Source organism: Hypanus sabinus, chromosome 10, assembly GCF_030144855.1.
Source record: "Hypanus sabinus isolate sHypSab1 chromosome 10, sHypSab1.hap1, whole genome shotgun sequence".
Classification (NCBI taxonomy): domain Eukaryota; kingdom Metazoa; phylum Chordata; class Chondrichthyes; order Myliobatiformes; family Dasyatidae; genus Hypanus; species Hypanus sabinus.
In genome coordinates, this window is record NC_082715.1 from 114345318 (window position 1) to 114362516 (window position 17199).

General features: G+C 39.7%; 1 protein-coding gene across 5 annotated transcripts in view; it reads left to right on the plus strand.

Moving 5' to 3' along the window:
* The window catches only part of LOC132401000 (serine/threonine-protein kinase MRCK alpha-like), a 573066-nt gene that overhangs the window by 508508 nt on the left and 47359 nt on the right, over positions 1 to 17199 (plus strand). For 3 of the 5 annotated variants that reach the window (XM_059982693.1, XM_059982694.1, XM_059982696.1), the window contains 3 exons: positions 9737 to 9818; positions 13992 to 14090; positions 16757 to 16973. In XM_059982693.1, the coding sequence (XP_059838676.1) occupies positions 9737 to 9818; positions 13992 to 14090; positions 16757 to 16973 (398 nt within the window). The remainder of the gene's footprint in view (positions 1 to 9736; positions 9819 to 13991; positions 14091 to 16756; positions 16974 to 17199) is intronic. The other 2 variants (XM_059982697.1, XM_059982698.1) reach the window with 1 other exon arrangement.

A 17199-nucleotide genomic window follows, 5' to 3' on the forward strand; every position in this document is an offset into this window, starting at 1 on the left:
ATGAGTGGGCGGGGCAACATCTCTCCATCTGAGGAGGATCAAGCGTCTAGCCAGGAGAGAGGCAAAGGATAATATTCGGCATTTGGTCGGACCCAGACATAAATCTGTCTCACCCCAAAAACCGAACAGAGCAATTAAGGGGTTTGGTTCTAGGTGCTGATTCAGAATACACGATAACGTAGTGAAGACATCTTTCCAGAATTTCTCCAAGCTGGGACAGAACCAGTACATATGGATGAGAGAGGCCACGCCCCTCTTGCATTTATCACAGAGCGGACTAACGCTAGGGTAGAATCGAGATAGTTTAGATTTAGACAAATGGGCTCTATGAACAATCTTAAACTGTAAAAGGCAGTGGCGAGCACAAAGAGAGGTTGAGTTAACCGATTTGAGAACTGAATCCCAGCTCTCCTCAGATAAGGAGATATTTAAATCCTGCTCCCAGGCCATTTTGATTTTATCCATGGGGGCCCGTCGTAAGGCTGCTAGTTTATCTCGGATGATTGATATTAAGCCTTTACCTAGTGGATTCATGGAAAGAAATAGGTCCATAGCATTTTTCGCAGGCATTTCAGGAAAGTTAGGAATTAAAGGAGCAATAAAGTGTCAGATTTGGAGATATCTGAAAAAATGAGCATTGGACAGATTAAACTTCACAGAGAGCTGCTGAAAAGAAGCGAAGCGATTATCAATGAAAAGATCTTCAAAATGTCTAATGCCCTTCCTATACCAAACCTGGAATGCTGACTCGTATGTAGTAGGTAAAAAAAGGTGATTATGAGCAACAGGGCTGGAAACTGAAAACCCCTGGAAACCATAGCATTTCCTGATCTGTGCCCATATACGCAAAGTGTGTCTAACAAGAGGATTAGCTATTGATCTGGGCAGACTACTAGGGAGTGCAGAGCCAAGAAGTGCAGAGATAGATAATTCTTTAGTGGAGCTCAGCTCCATCACCACCCAGTTAGGGCACTCGGGTTGGCCATGGAAGAAAGACCAGAAGGTAGCACAACGTATATTAGCTGCCCAATAATATAAACGAAAGTTAGGTAAAGCCATGCCACCCTCTTTTTTAGATTTTTGGAGATGGATTTTATTAATTCTAGAGCGTTTATTCTGCCACAGATATGACAAAATAATAGAGTCTAAGGAATCAAAAAAAGATTTAGGAATAAAAATTGGGATAGATTGAAATAGGTATAAAAATTTGGGGAGAACATACATTTTAACAACATTAATACGACCTACCAAAGACATAGATAGAGGTGACCATTGTACCAGACTCTGTTTTATAGCATATGAAAGATTGGCAAAGGTTTCACGAAAGAGATCTTTAAACTTCCTTGTGACTGTAATTCCAAGATAAGTAAATTGATTATGGACTACTTTAAAAGGGAGATCACGAAATGTTAGTTCTTGTGCTTCTTTATTAATTGGGAGATGTTCACTCTTATGTAAATTAAGTTTATAGCCAGAGATCTGGCTAAACTGGTCAAGAAGCGAAAACATTAGAGGTAAGGATGTAGACGGATTTGAGAGAAAGAGTAATAAGTCATCAGCATAGAGAGAAACTTTATGCTCAACACCACCTCTCCAAATCCCAGTCAATTCAAGGCAGTTTCGAAATGCTATCGCCAGAGGTTCCATAGCCAAATCAAAGAGAAAGGGACTTAAGGGGCATCCCTGGCGGATGCCACGTTTGAGATTAAATACTTGGGATTTCTGAAAGTTGGTTAAAACAGAGGCAGTAGGACACAGGTACAGCAATTGAATCCAAGAGATGAAACTTTGGCCAAGGTCAAATTTTTCTAAAACTGCAAAAAGGTAGTTCCACTCTATACGATCAAATGCTTTCTCCGCATCGAGGGAAATAACACATTCAGGAATCCCAGTTGGAGGTGAGTATAAGATATTAAATAAACGCCGAATGTTAAGAAAAGGGAGACGGTTTTTAATAAAGCCTGTTTGGTCATCAGAGATAATGGAGGGAATGACGGTTTCTAATCTATGAGCCAGAACTTTAGCTAAGATCTTTACATCAACATTGAGCAGAGAGATCGGCCTGTACAAAGAACACTCTGTTGGGTCTTTGCCCTTTTTTAAAAGAAGAATAATAGATGCCTCACTGAAAGAGGGTGGCAATTTGCCGTAATTAAACGAGTCAGATAATACTGAAAGTAACTGAGGAGAAAGAAGAGAAGAGAATGATTTATAAAATTCTACAGGGAACACATCAGGTCCAGGAGATTTCCCTGAGGACAGTGCAGAAATTGCAGTAGATATTTCTTCTAATGACATAGGCCAGAGGTCGGCAACCTGCGGCTCCAGAGCCACATGCGGCTCTTTGATCTCTGTGATGCGGCTCCCCGTGGTTTGTTAGCTTTTGAAATGTAATTCGAAATTTGAAGATTATGGTGATCTTGTACAATATGAAAACTTTGCGGAGACACCGTTTCCTGGCACATCCGAACCGGCTCACAATTAGCTACCGTTCCGACTAAGGGAGATAGCCTACGGGGGTTTGTGAGTACGTGTCTTTTGGAGCATCCGCGCCCACGGGGACGGGTTGAGGGAGGCTTTAAAGCAAGGCTGTTTAGTTCGAATAAAGTTACCTTTGACTGCAGTCTTTATTTTAGCGCTGCGTGTAGCACACCGCTACAACGTGTTTTTTATCGCTATTAATATACATCACAACTGCCAATGCGCGCCAGTGCGCGCTTTCTTTTAATTCTTCGATCCAAGGTAGGCTACCTACGGAGTAACCTTCAACCCAACGTCTTTTTTTCGGAGTTCAAAATGTTTTTGTTGCATGCAGAAATGTAATTTCGTTTTCTCTGCAGGAGTTCATCAATTTCATAAATGCAACACATTATAGTTTGTTTATACATAGCATAAAGGCAAAAAAAAACCGTTGTATGCAGTGTTATTTCATTTTGTGGCTCCCAGTGTTTTCTTTTCTGTGGGAAATGGGTCCATATTGGCTCTTTCAGTGGTAAACGTTGCCGACCCCTGACATAGGCGCATTGAGTTTGGCTTTGAAATCAGATGAAAGTGAGGGGATATTCAGATTCTGTAAAAATTGATCAACAGAGATATTGTCATTCAGAGATTCAGAGGAATAAAGCCGAGAGTAAAAATTTTTAAATGCATCATTAATTTCTAAATGATCCGATGTAAAGTCTCCGTTCTCCTTCCGGATCTTTGTAATATGTTGTTTGGCTTTGGAACGCCTCAGCTGATTGGCTAGGAATTTACCAGACTTATCCCCATGAATGTAAAATCGACTCTTGCTTTCGAGAAGTTGGCGTTCAACAGGTTGAGTGGACAGAAGGTTAAATTTAGTTTGGAGTTCAGCAGGCTTCTTGTATAATTCAGGGTTCTTAGTTTGGGCATATATTTGATCCAGTTCTTTAATCTGGTTAATGAGGTCCAATCGATCTGCACGGGATCTTCTGTTGAGATTTGCTGTGTAAGAGATTATTTGCCCCCTCAGATATGCTTTCATGGCATCCCAGACAATCTGGGATGGCACTTCAGGTGATGTATTAGTGTTAAAATAAAAGGTTATCTGATCCTTAATAAATTTTAAAAAATCATCATCCGATAGTAAAGTTGAATCAAACCGCCGGTGTTTATTCCTTTGAGGGAGACCAGGCAAATTCAGAGAGAGAGTAATTGGGGCATGGTCAGAGATCAGTATACCCTGATAGTCACAAGAGTGGGCAAATGGAATAAGTTGGTTATCAAGTAAGAAATAATCAATTCTAGTGAAGGTATGGTGAACATGTGAGAAAAAAGAATAATCTCTCTCCGTAGGATGGAGGAAACGCCATATATCAGAGATACCATAATTAGAGAGAAACGATTGGATAGCTAAGGCAGATTTAGTAGGTGGTCTTGTAACAGAGGATGATCAATCCAAATTAGGATCTAACCAACAATTAAAGTCACCACCCAGTATAAGAGAGTATGAGTTTAAGTCTGGTAGTGAGGAAAAAAAACGTTCAAAAAAATTAACATCATCAAAATTGGGGGCATACAGGCTTGCTAGTGCAACTTTAGTGTTATATAGTTTGCCAGAAACAATAATAAAATGGCCATTTATATCAGATATTTTATTATGGAGTTCAAAAGGAATATTTGAGTTAATAAGAATGGAGACTCCTCTAGCTTTAGCGGTAAAGGATGAATGAAAATGCTGACCCGCCCACTTTGACTAAAGCCAGGAGTTATCAGAACAACGAATATGAGTTTCTTGAAGGAAAGCAATGTCAGCTTTGAGTTGTTTGATATGTGAGAATACCTTCCTCCTTTTAACAGGGTGATTCAATCCCTTTACATTCCAGCTCATGAATTTAAGTGCACTAGCCATTATCGATTACTGATGCATAAAAGGCAGAAGGCATGTAAAAAGTCAAGCAGTATAATAGCAGTCTGGGAGCAGGGATGTAAACATAGATTCGTAAAATCAAACATATACATGTCCTGAGCAATAAAGAGATATAATATATACAGTGAGTGATGTTGGAACTGGAAAACCCACCCCACCCACACACCCAAAACAAGTAGCCAGCTCTACCAAAAAAATTAACCCAAATACAACTTCCAGATCTATGTCATTAACAGCAGTTCCGTGTAAATACTATAACAAATAGTAACTAGTTTATGAACTAAAAAACATAACTACAGATTAGAACACCTTCTGCAGGAATATAAGATTTAATACAGAGAAAATCGGAAGAGGACCAAAACTAACCTGCCAGCGGAAAAATTATAGAAGAATAAAGTAAGAGAAAGGGAAAAAAAAGGATTAAAAAAAAGGAGAGGAAGGGGAAAATTATAAATTCAAGATGAGTATTTATCAACCATTTACAGAGAAGAGAGAAAAAAATTCAGAAATTAGAAAAAAGGGGGTGAAGAAAAGAAAATAGTGTAATAAAATAAATAAATATAAAAAGAAGGAAAAATAGATCGGCAATTAAACTGTGAACCAACAAACAGGAAGGCCTTCACTGAAGACTTCAATCCTCCAAAACAAGTTAAAGTCAGTTGTAGAACTCTGTAGATAAAGTTGTACAACAATAAAAAATAGATTACACACACACCAAATCCAGGGAGAGATTGTCAACAGCCCTTAGAGTTTCGATGAATAATGTCTGAATGGTTCAAGTAAAGTCTGAGTGCAGAAAAAGTAATTTTACTACAAGAAGTACTTATCCACCATTTTAGGAGGTCTGATCGGGTTCCGAAGATGGCTGGATAGCCGGAAGACTTGCCACAAATGCTTCAGCTTCCTTGGCTGACTTAAACCATTTGTATTTCCCAGTGTTAAGCTTGATTCGTAGATCAGCAGGGGAACAAAGAGAGGGTTTAAAACCACAATCAAAAAGCACTTTCATTGCGCCTTTAAACTCAGCGCGCATCTTTAAGGTCTGGGGAGCAAAATCTTCCACAAAGCGAATGGTTGTATCCTGGAAAATAAAAGGACCTCTGCGACGTGCCTCTACGATCAGACGGTGTTTTACCTGGTATTGATGGAAGCACAAGATTACTGGTCGCGGGCGGTTGCCCAGAATTCCGGCGGGAACATGGACCCGGTGTGCCCGTTCGAGCTCAGGCGGGTTTGGAAGCAAATCTTTCCCGAATATCTCACAGAGAAACTCGACGAAAAACTTCACTGTTGATCCCTGTTTGGTGGCCTCTGGCAATCCAAGTATTTTAAGATTGCAGCGTCTGCTGTGATTTTCGAGATCCACCATTTTGAAAAGGAGTTTGTTACACTTTTCCTCCAAGCTGGAACAGAGAGTCTCCAAGTATCGAACACGACTTTCTAAATCTTCAGAAGTCGAATCGATGCGTGATAAGTGTTGGGCATGCTTGCCCACCTTGTCGTTGATCTGATCAAGCTTGTCCAACTGTTTGAAAGCGGTTTAAAATTCCTTTAAAATTTCGTCTCGGAGCTGACCGAGCGCAGCCAGGGTCTCGTCTGAGAGAGCCGTAGCTTCTTTTCTCCCGGATTTAGAGCTCTTGCTAGACATTGTAAGTTCGATGTGTTCACAGGCAAGTAAGAGGTACCAAAAAAGTTCCCGACTAAGGTTTAAAAAAATGGAGACATTTAGTGCAAAGATAGCGACAGTAACGGAACAAAAGTTCAGAGCAGCTAAGCAATTGCCATCTTACTGGAAGTCCCCTTTTTACATTTTCAGTATAAATGATTATCAACAATCCCCATTTTGTAGAGTCCAGTTGGTGTCCAATAATATGTGTACTATCTTATACTGAATAAGTTTCCCTCTCGCTTCCCTAATATGTCTACCCACACTTGATAAAATATTTGACCACTTGTGTTTGTCTATTATTGAGACTTAGATGAAGATCAGACCACATTTTATGAATAATTAATGCTGAAAACCAGGTAATTGTAAAGGGTTCACAAACTTTTTCTTACAACTGTGTGCCTTCTTGCCATGGTAGAGCAGTGGTTAGCATGACACTATTACAGCTCTGGGAGTTGGAGTTCAGAGTTCAGTCGCAGCATCCTCTGTAAGTAGTTTGTATGTTCTCCCCATGGAATGTGTGGGTTTTCTCCAGGTGTTCCAGTATCCTCCCACAGTCCAAAGACATACTGGTTAGAGGGTTAAACACACAAAATGATGGAGGAATTCAGCAGGCCAGGCAGCATCTATGGAAAAATGTACGGTCAATGTCTCGGCCCAAAACATTGACTGTAAGTCCTGCCGAAGAGTCTCAGCCTGAAGTCTCAACTGTACTTTTTTTTTCAATAGGTGATACCTGGCCTGCTGATTTCCCTCAGCATTTTGTGTATGTTGCTTGGATTTTCTCTTATTTCCAGTTAGTACATTAATTGTTCATTGTAAATTGTTCTGTGATTAGGTTAGGGTTAGATTGAGAGTTGCAGGGTGGCATGACTCGAAGGACCAAAAGGCCGAGACCATGCTGTATCTCTAAATAAAATAAATAATTTGCTTTTAGTACCTCTTCCCTGTGGTTTCTCTGCATCTATGGCCCTCATCATATATAGATTGTTCGATAGATACTTTATTGACTCCAAAGGAAATTGCAGAGTCACAGTAGCATTACAAGTGCACAAATAAGTAAATATTAGAAGGGAAGTAAGAAAGAATAAAAAATAAGTTACCTCAAACAGTCTAACAGGAGGGGGGTCATCACTTCCCCAGCTATAGGTTGACTCATTATAGAGCCTAATAGCTTAGTGTAAGAATTATCTCATGTAGCACTCTTTGGAGCTGCGCAGTTGCCTTAGTCTATGCTCCTCTGTTCAGCCAAGGTGGCATACAGAGGGTAAAAATCATTTTCCAGATTTGCCAGGATTTTCCATGGGGACCAGTTTTCCTATAACAGAGCCAGCCTTTGTAATCAGTTTATTGAGCCTGTTGGCATCACCCATGTTGATGCCATTGCTCCAGCACATCACTGCATAGAAGATTGGACTGGCGACAACAGTCTGGTAGAACATGTGAAGGAGAGGTCTGCCTACTCCAAAGGACTTCCGTCTCCTCAGGAAGCAGGGGTGACTCTGGCCTTTCTCGCAACAGCCTCTGTGATGGTGCTCCACTCATCAATCATCCAGGTGCTTACAGGTCCTCACCACATCCACATCCTCACCATCAATAGTAACAGAGAGCAGTTCAGGCTTAGTCTATCTCCTTTGTCTTACTGATGTTGAGCTGCAGATGACTCAGCTTGCACCATTTGACAAAATCCTCCACCAGGGCCCTGTATTCATCCTCCTTTTATATACCCAACTATTGCTAAATCATTAGAGAATTTTTGCAAATGATGTGACATGGTGTTGTATGTAAAGTCCAAAGTATACAGCGTAAATAGGAGGGGAACCAATGCAGTCTGCAGTGCAGCCCCAGTGCTGTTTGTAGCCATGTCTGACATAGAGTCTGAAGCTGCACTAACTGTGGTCTGCCAGTCATGTGGTCCATTATCCAGGATACAATGGAACTGCCATTCTGCGTTGAATGGAGCATTTCACCCAGCAATGAGGGCAGTATGCTATTGAAACCACTTGAGAAATCAAAAACCATGATCCTCACAGTGCTGCCCTGCTTATCCAAATGGAAGTAGGCTCTGTTCAGCAGGTAGATGACAGCATTGTCAACTCCAGTGTGCTCCTGGTAGGCAAACTGCAGGGGATCAAGGGCTGATCTGACTAGGGGTCAAAAATGAGCCAGGACCAGCTTCTCTCAGGTCTTCATGATGTGTGAGGTCAGGACCACTGTACAGTAGTTCTTCATGACTTTCAGATGGCCCTTCTTAGATACTGGGACCACACATGATGTTGTCCACAGAGTTGGGACCCTTTCCAGGCTGAAACTCAAATTGAAAATGCTCTGGAAAGCTCCACACAGCTGCTCAGCACGATCCTTTAGGAACTTAGGGTTCACACCATCCGGTCCCAATGCTTTGCCATGTCTGTGTTTCCCCGGAGCCCTTCTCACCTGCTCAGTAGTGAAGGTGAGTCTGTGATGACTGGGAAGTTGGTAGAAAGTGAGTGCCAGGGTGGGGGTGGGGTGATTGTGAAGATCGGGATGATAGCCGTTGGTATGTGGAGGCGTGGATGGTAGGTGTGGGGCATGGTTTGGATATAGACAGTTGTAGCCTGTGTTGTTCAACTGGAAGGAGAAGGAGGGGGGCATTGGTGCTGGAGGAGCATTGGGTGCCTCGGCAGCTAGACTGTTGTGCTGAGGTGAGTGTGAACAGGAGGACAATTGTCAAACCTATTGAAGAAATCGTTAAATTTATTAGCCTATTCATGGCTGCATTCCAGTGCTCTACAGCTCAGCTGATTGAAGCCAATAGTATTCTTCTTGCCTCTCCACACCTATATGTGCTTCACGGCCTGAGCTTGTTCTCTAGTTCTCTCCTGTGTTCCTCTTTAGCTGCCTTGATCTTCTCCTTTAGCTCCCTCTGCACATTTCAGTTCTTCTATTGGCTCATTGTTAAATCTTCAGGATTAGAATGATGTCACCAGTTTTTAGTATGTGTGGAATTTGTGCATTCTTCCTGTTAACCACATGGTGTTTTCTTGACTGCTGTGATTTGCTCCCACAGCCAAAAATATACTAGCTTGAAATTATCTGGTCTAATTGTTCTCCTGTAAGTGGTGGTAGGATAATCTGTGGTAGGGAAAGGAAGGATTTGATAATAATACAAGAGGAACAAATGAACTTGGGGTTAAAGTTTAGTGATTAGGATGGACATGCTGGGCCATCGGACATATTTCCAACTCTATTTCTCTATGATTTATCAATCTTACTCTTAAATATGTCATGGCCCTTTGCCATGACATGTCCCTATGGAGGAAGATCAACATTCCAAATGCACTGTGGAAAGACTGCTCTGTCATGAATTCTCTATTAGATGATTTATGGTCTCTGGTTTTGGTTTCCACCGCATGGAAGTACCTTTTGCAATGTACAAACAAAATTATTGATGAAATAATATGACATAACAGGCAATATTTCAATTGAATTCATTTTGAATTCGATTTGTATTTTCTCGAAGTTCCAAAATTAAGTAACAGATCAATGTGCACTTGACAAGTATAGATAAAGTTTGCTATTTTGTCTTTTGCATTTCATTTGCCAAAAAAGGCACTATTTTATCAACAGAGAATTCACTATGATCAAAATGTTGTTGCAATTTCCAATTAAAATTTTATTTTCATTTTAACTTCCTCCAGGGATGAAGAGTTTTCAGTAAGTTCTGTGTTAGCTTCTGATGTTATCCATGCCAACAGGAAGGATGTACCCTGTATATTCAGGGTAAGTAGTGTTTTGTTACATTTTTATCTGAGTGGGGAGGGAGGCAATTATCAGTGGGATTACAGTGAAATCGCATCATTGGGATGTCATATAACTTTGGGTCTACACTCATATAAGCACATTTAAATTGTCATGTTTAAAATTTTTAAGATATTTTAAAATATTTTTATAATGGTATGCTTCCTAACAGTGCTGTTTTCTGCACAGATTTTTTGATGTTTCAGTTAAAGTAGTGTACTTTTTGAAGGGATACTCTCACAACTAGAATAAAGCTTATTAAGAAAAGAGCTCTGAAAGTACCAGCAGTTCCTAAACTAACAAATTTGATATAATGCTGTATATTGATCCTTCAAATCTTCCTGACACAAGAAGTCAGCGCATTACCATCCCTTTCCTTCATTTTAAATGCAATTATTACTCTGCCTCTTTCCTCCATTCCTTTGTTGTATCCTTCACCACCACCTTCCACTTTGGACACTCTTTCTTTTCACCTCTCTTTGTTTCTGTCTACTCTGTCCTCTTCCCTGTGATCATTTTGCTCATGTGATTGCTGCTTGTGTGTTTATCGTAACTTGATTTCTTCCTCTCAATAATCTCTTTCATTCTTACTTTTATCCTTTTCTTTCCCTTCCCATTCTCTGCTCCATGCTCATTTTTTCTGTATTCTCCTTACCTCCGCACTCTTTCTTTCATCATTCTTACTCACTGCTCTCAACTCCATTCCTGTTTGGTGTCCACTTCTTTCTTAACCTCCAGATTAAAGGAACCTCAGAGAATGGCTTGGCAAAGTTGGACTAGTATGGTATTTTCAATTTGCTTTACCCTTTAAAATAAACATTGACAATATCACAAATTAATGAATAAATCATTCACATAAATGGGAGGAAAAATTGCAAAGATAAATGGCCCATTATTTATTCATTCATTCTCTCCCTTTCTCACACACACTCTTTCTCTCTCACACTCTCTCTGACACGCTGTCTCACTCTCACACACTCACTCTCTTCCTCTACCCCCTCTCCCTCCTCTCCTCCCTCAACCCCTCCCCACCTCCCTCACTCTCCCTCCCCTAGTTTGCAGTTGTCCCTTTTCTTCTGCCTGCACCACCAGCTAAACCCAACCCATTGCTGCAGGCATTCCCTCAATTCTCACTGTCACCTGCTCTCAACTTGAAAGCCTGCTTTGTTTATGACAGGAGTGAAAGGCTAGCCGGGTATTCAAGTCCAGCCACAACTGCAGGATTTTCAGGCTCAACCTCATACCAGGAGCATCTGCCACTGATCTTAAGCTCCTGAAAGATGGATATTTGTTTTATGGGATGGGAACTAGTATGCCATAGTAGAAAATATTCACAAAAAGCATTATTCTGTATAAGTAAAGCAAAGCATGAAAGCTTACTTTAATAGAAGAAATGCAAGTTGCTCCCTTATTGTTCTTAAGTACCTGTTTGAAACTTGTTGGAAATAACTAATTTTTCTGCAGTTACTATGCATATTCTTGTATCTTGCTGCTTTTTGCATAATGCTTCAGTAAGGAAACGTCTAGGACTACTTTCTGACTTCAGCTGTGCTCAAGTGCCTATTAACTAAAGCTTTGTGATTGTAAAGTTCCTGTTGTGTCTGTATAGCATGTGTGTAATGTTTAAACTTTACAAACCAAGCCCTTCAACATGACAGCAATGTTAATTCTGTGTGTGTCTTTGATGCTCTGCATGTTTCTTACCATGAAGAAGGGAAGGTAAACTTGCTTTCATTAATGCCAAAAGATTTTCTTGCACTGGAGTTAATAATTTCTCTTTGCTTCATGTCGCCTCATTATTGCCATCTGTCTGACAGATGCCGAAGAACCTATGTTTCCAAACAGTAACAGCTGTCAGTTGTCCCCCCATTTTTCATCAGACATGGTCCTGTTCGTTACCAAAGTTATAGTAGGTTCCATCAGAACTGGGTAAGAGAGGAAGCAATTTAAATTGCAACAAAGGTGAAGAAGAATGAATGGAACAAAAGGAGCATATCTGATAAAATGAAATTGGTTCTGTTGGAATACATTTTTGGGGTTATCTGGTCATTTGTCAACTTATAACTCATTTTTATTTTTTGAGTCCTCTATAAATTTTGGTGTTTGCAACAAAGAGAACATTGACATCTTTATCTCTCTATAACCACGCTATAACCACCAGTTTCTGTTGTTCTGCCAACTTTTTACCTATCCTACAATAGCAACTAGTCTCTTTTCTGTCCTTTTTTTTAAGATCCACCACATTAGTATTTTCTTTTTGCTGCAGTGTTCTTTACTCAAGACACTGTTAATTTTGCCAGAGATCTCTATTTCCAGCCTCATTGTCCATTGCGCTGCAGAAGTATGCCCTCTAAACGAGACAGAACAGTGGTACTACTGTTATCTCAAGGCTCCACCAATCTGGGTTGGATTCTGATAACTGGTGCGATCTTTAAGGAGTATGCATGTTCTCACTGCAATCATGTGAGATTCCTCTTAGTTCTCCAGTTTCCTCCCATATGTTAACTGTAATATGAATTGATTACTTTCATTTTCTCCTTGTGTAGATGACTAGTAGGGGAATCATGGGGTGGGGGCATGGCTTTGTTAATGGACATATGAGAGAGGATAGGTTAAAAGGAAATGAGTAATGGAATGAAAATGATGAGATGCTCTGGGGCTCACATAGATTGGATGAGGCAATTGCTGTTCTGTGTCATATGCAAACCTCTCTGATTGGATGTCCAGCAGTTTTTAGGCTGATGATCCTCCAGATTCAGGTATTTCTAAAAAAAAATTGTAATTAAAATGTTTGTTTGCTTCCCTCTGCTTGGATACTGAGATTGGGACCCCAATGTCGACTATGAATCTATGAATTCATTGCTGTGTTGTTGGTGGTGTTCTGTGAAGGTGATTTCATACAATTCCTCCAGCATCAACCTTTGTACCTACTAAGCTTTCCTATTGTAGCATTTTTCTGTGACATTCAATGTGATATTTTCTGCATTCTCTCCCCCTTTCCTTCAATCTACGTGAAGGAGAATTCTATTTTATTTAACAACATCTTCCCTGTTCTTTGTTTTTTTTATTACATACATGATATATTTTGATGATCTCACTTTAAATTTCTTGTCATTGCCAAAGAAAAGAAGGCCAGTCAACAATGAGTATGAGTTCAGGAGACAAACAGTAAACCTGGCACCAAAACATTCACCTTTTCTCATGTTAAAACAGTCAAACTCTAATTCAGAAATCCCAATCGTTCGGCATCTTGTTAGCAATGTGATTCATTCTCCACTTACCAGGAACCTATTTCCCACATTCCCTGCCAAGTCACAGGGAACCTAGCTTCCACCCTCCTACTCCACCAGGGCCCTGGTTCCCATATTCCCTTGAACTTACCTGATTCTGTTAGTGTAATCGTATCCAATAGACTGAGACATCAGCTAGTCCAACATCACCAATGACTAAATGGATCAGATTAATGCTGTATTACTCATACAGAAACCAGCCTGTACCTGGATTTCTATGAAGTAGATCATATAATTGTTGTTAGTCCAAATTTCCGGATACAGACTGTACTTTCCTGATATTTTTCATGAGCAAAGATTCTTCAACAGAACTGACCTGAAAAGTAGTACCTATATGGGCCACAAGATCATTCTCAAAAGGTTGGGGCAATGGATCTGATCTGAGTTTGTTATCAGTGAGAAGAGGCAAGGGATTTGGAGCATGATGCACAGGAGTGGTATTTCATATGCACGAAAGATAACTAATTAACTTTGATACTATAAATGTCACAATTTATCATAGGAGTCCATATTATTTTTCATCTACACTGGAACAAAGTATGAGAGTGTGAGTGAGGTAAATGGCCTTGATTCTCTTCCTAGGCCAACTCCAACGCTATGTATTTGACCTCTGCTGGAGAAAGTTTTCAATTAAAAGATTAGATACTAGTTTGAGCAAGTACCCAAGATGGATATTGCCCAGTTAGGCTCAACCTTATTCATGCATATCACCTAACTCACTCATCTTAGGAATTGAATAACCTCTGAAAGTTGTTCTTCACTACATTTTTGAGCCCCTTCCGAATTTATTACCCTTTCTCCTTACGCCTTTGAGCCTTTTCTGACAGGTGTACCTCTGATGTAGATTTTCTCTTCTCTGCCTTAGGTTCCGCTTACAGCAGAACCGGGTAGGTGGGTTGGGCCTATTAAACAGACCCCGAAACTTCATTCCGCACGCGATCGTAAAACTGCAACTCATATTAAGGTATTTTTTACTCTGTACAATTAATGCTGTTCCTTCCTCATGGAAATTATGCCTCCATTTCTTTGGAATCTCCTGGTAGGTACTCCTTGATGCTGTGGACCTTCCAAGGACTACTTAACCCAGTGATCATGCCTAAATGTAATGCATCGCCTGTTCTTACCCAGCATGCATTGAAATCTCAATGTTCACCCTAAAATACTTCATGGACGTCTTTTTTCTTCCTTTTCAACTCTTTTTCTATTAGTCTATTGTGACTGTCTAATGCATGAGCTGGAAAGCTTTAGTGAAATTGTTTATCTATCCAAGGATCTGGGAAGTAACCAGTGACTAAAATGCTAATTTGAAATGAGCCACAACCAGTAAGAGATGCAATCATGAGCAAAATAAGACCATTAAAAGCTAACCAGTAATCAGAGGTTTACAAGTTCCTGACAGTCAGCATTTAAAACTACTTAGCAGATACAGATTTTCCAACAAAAGAATTAAGAATTTGCCAACCTACCTTCTAGGTGGAGAGTGTCATCACCCATTGGACTCTGTTAGTTCAAGGAGAAGGCCCACTGCCACTTCTCAGAACAACCAGCATTCAAAGAGGTCATACCAGTGATGTGCACATTCATTACAGACTTTTTCTTGGCTCAAACTAATTCCCAGAGAAAGAATTGTGTATGAATGACTTAATCTCTTAATTAATTAATATTTTTTTTTGCTCCATCAAGTTCTTCAGAGTATTACTGCAGGAAATATATAGCACAGTTTTATAGCCAGTAGAGGGGACTACTGATGTGAAAGCTCTGCGTTATGTCATAGCATGATATGTCACTGAACCTTGCCAAACTCTATTCTGCAAGAGGGATGTCTGAGATTTGTTAGTGTTTTTTTTGTTGCAATTCCAACCTCCATGAAGTATGATAGAATTGTAGTACTTACAGCATAGAAGGAAATTGTTCAGTCCATCATTTATGTGCCAAATAAGGCTTCCATTTTATGTTTTATGTCCTAACAAAAGCTTTAATTACTAAACCACGTGATTGTAATTGTGCAGCAGTGGTATTATTACTGTGAAAATGTGATCTTTGTTTAACGAGCTTTGAATGTTCAAAAAGAATACTCATATTTTAATACCATTTATGGTCAGGTGGAGCAGTGTGAACACAAAGTGACTTGTGAAGCTGTTACATTTTGTTCTTGATATTTGCCAGGTCTCATTATTGGCTTTGATATGCCCTAGTTTTTTGCAGTTTTAGAAGATAAATACTAGCAGTATATTATGTTTGAAATTTATTAACAATGGAGGCAGAATCTGAGTCATGTTTGCCTCTTTGTAAGGTTAGGTAGAAAAATCCACTGGTTTGTAAACAGAATAATTAAAAATAGAAGCTACACCCTGGAAATCATTATATAAAGCATTCTATTTTGATTAATTATGTGTAAAGCAATAAGCTCATTCTATCTTATTGCATTCTTCTAAAAGAATGTCTGGTGGATCCATTGGCACCATTCTGAAGAGAAGTTAGGGTCTCCTTTCTGGTGTCCCATCTGGCAGTTATTCTGTAAACCTAAAAAGGGTTACATTATTGATATTTTTGAAGGCCAGGCCTGCTGTACCCAGACTAGCTGTTTGATTTCTTCCTGGCATTGAACTAGCTTCATATAAGCTACCCTTTACTAATTTAATTCACTCCATGTCATTGAGGAATAGCTGACAAAGATAGTGGGCCTAACCACATCCTGTCAGTAGTGCTGAAGGGGTATACTCCAGAACTAGCTAGCCAATATCACAATGGTATTTGTTCAAGTATCAAAGCAGGACAATTCCATTTGGCTAGTCACCACTTCATTAGCCTGTTTTCACTTATCCAAATAGTAATGAATGGTGTTGATAACAAGGCCATCAACTGGCTCTTATTAACCAGTAACCTTTTCAAACTTCATCTCTGTGTTCCTACAAAAATGGAGAAAGAAGCTGAATTTTAGAGTTTAGGTGATGATACCATTACAGAGATCTGGTAAATTTAAAATGAGTGAGGAAAAGCTCTCCATTGTGCACCAGCTATACCTTATACGAAGATGGTTATTGAGGTCAATCATCTCAGCTGGCAGAACATGGCTATAGCAGTTCATTATTCCAGAGTTATATTGCTTCATCAAAGGCCTTCCCTCAAAGCAAGGTTGGAGATGGAGGTGTTTGCTAATTGTAGTGCTCTTTGTAATCAGTTCCTTTGGTAATAGTTGGGTCAAGTTATTCACTACATGTGGCTGCCTATGATAAATATGGATAAGTGTGAACAGCATAATTGTTGGTACTGCATTGGTGTAGGCAGGCCATTTATAACAGAGACATCATTATAGAAATTCACAGGTTCTCTATTTTCAAGCCATTATTATTAAGTTCTGGTCTGCAAAATTGGGCGGGGGGTAGAGTATCAGCTGCATTAGTGCAAATTAGTCATCAGCCAAACGATCAAAAGACTGTGCTCAAAAAGTTTTTTAATTTAATTTTTCATTCAATTAGTTATTTCCATTGATATTTTTAATTTTTCAAATAAAACACATTTGAAGCTCATAACCTACAGATGAAGTAGTGATAGGCAGATCATTTTAAGCTGCAAACACTGATGACTGGACCCACTCCCCTTTAACTCCAACATGTTTCCTCCTTGTAGGTTACAGCTTCCCAGATGTCAACATCCAACAACAAATGTTCAATCCTGATACTGGCTGACAGTGAGAATGAGAAAAATAAATGGGTGGGGCTGCTGAATGAGCTGCACCGGATCCTGAAGAAGAACAAACTAAAGGACCGATCAGTTTTTGTTCCAAAAGAAGCTTATGACAGTGCCTTGCCACTGATCAAGACAACACAATCAGCCGCCATCATAGGTAGGTGGGAAGCTGCCATCTTGCTCAGAGTCTAATGTTTAACCACAGAATAAAAGTGGTCATTACACTAGTTTCTTTTCTATGGGATATTAGATTAGATTCAACTTTATTGTCATTGTGCCGAGTACAGATACAAAGCCAAATGAAATGCAGTTAGCATCTAACCAGAAATGCAAAGAATAGTGTTATTTACAAAATAACTGCGAATAAAAATTAAGTGCTATAG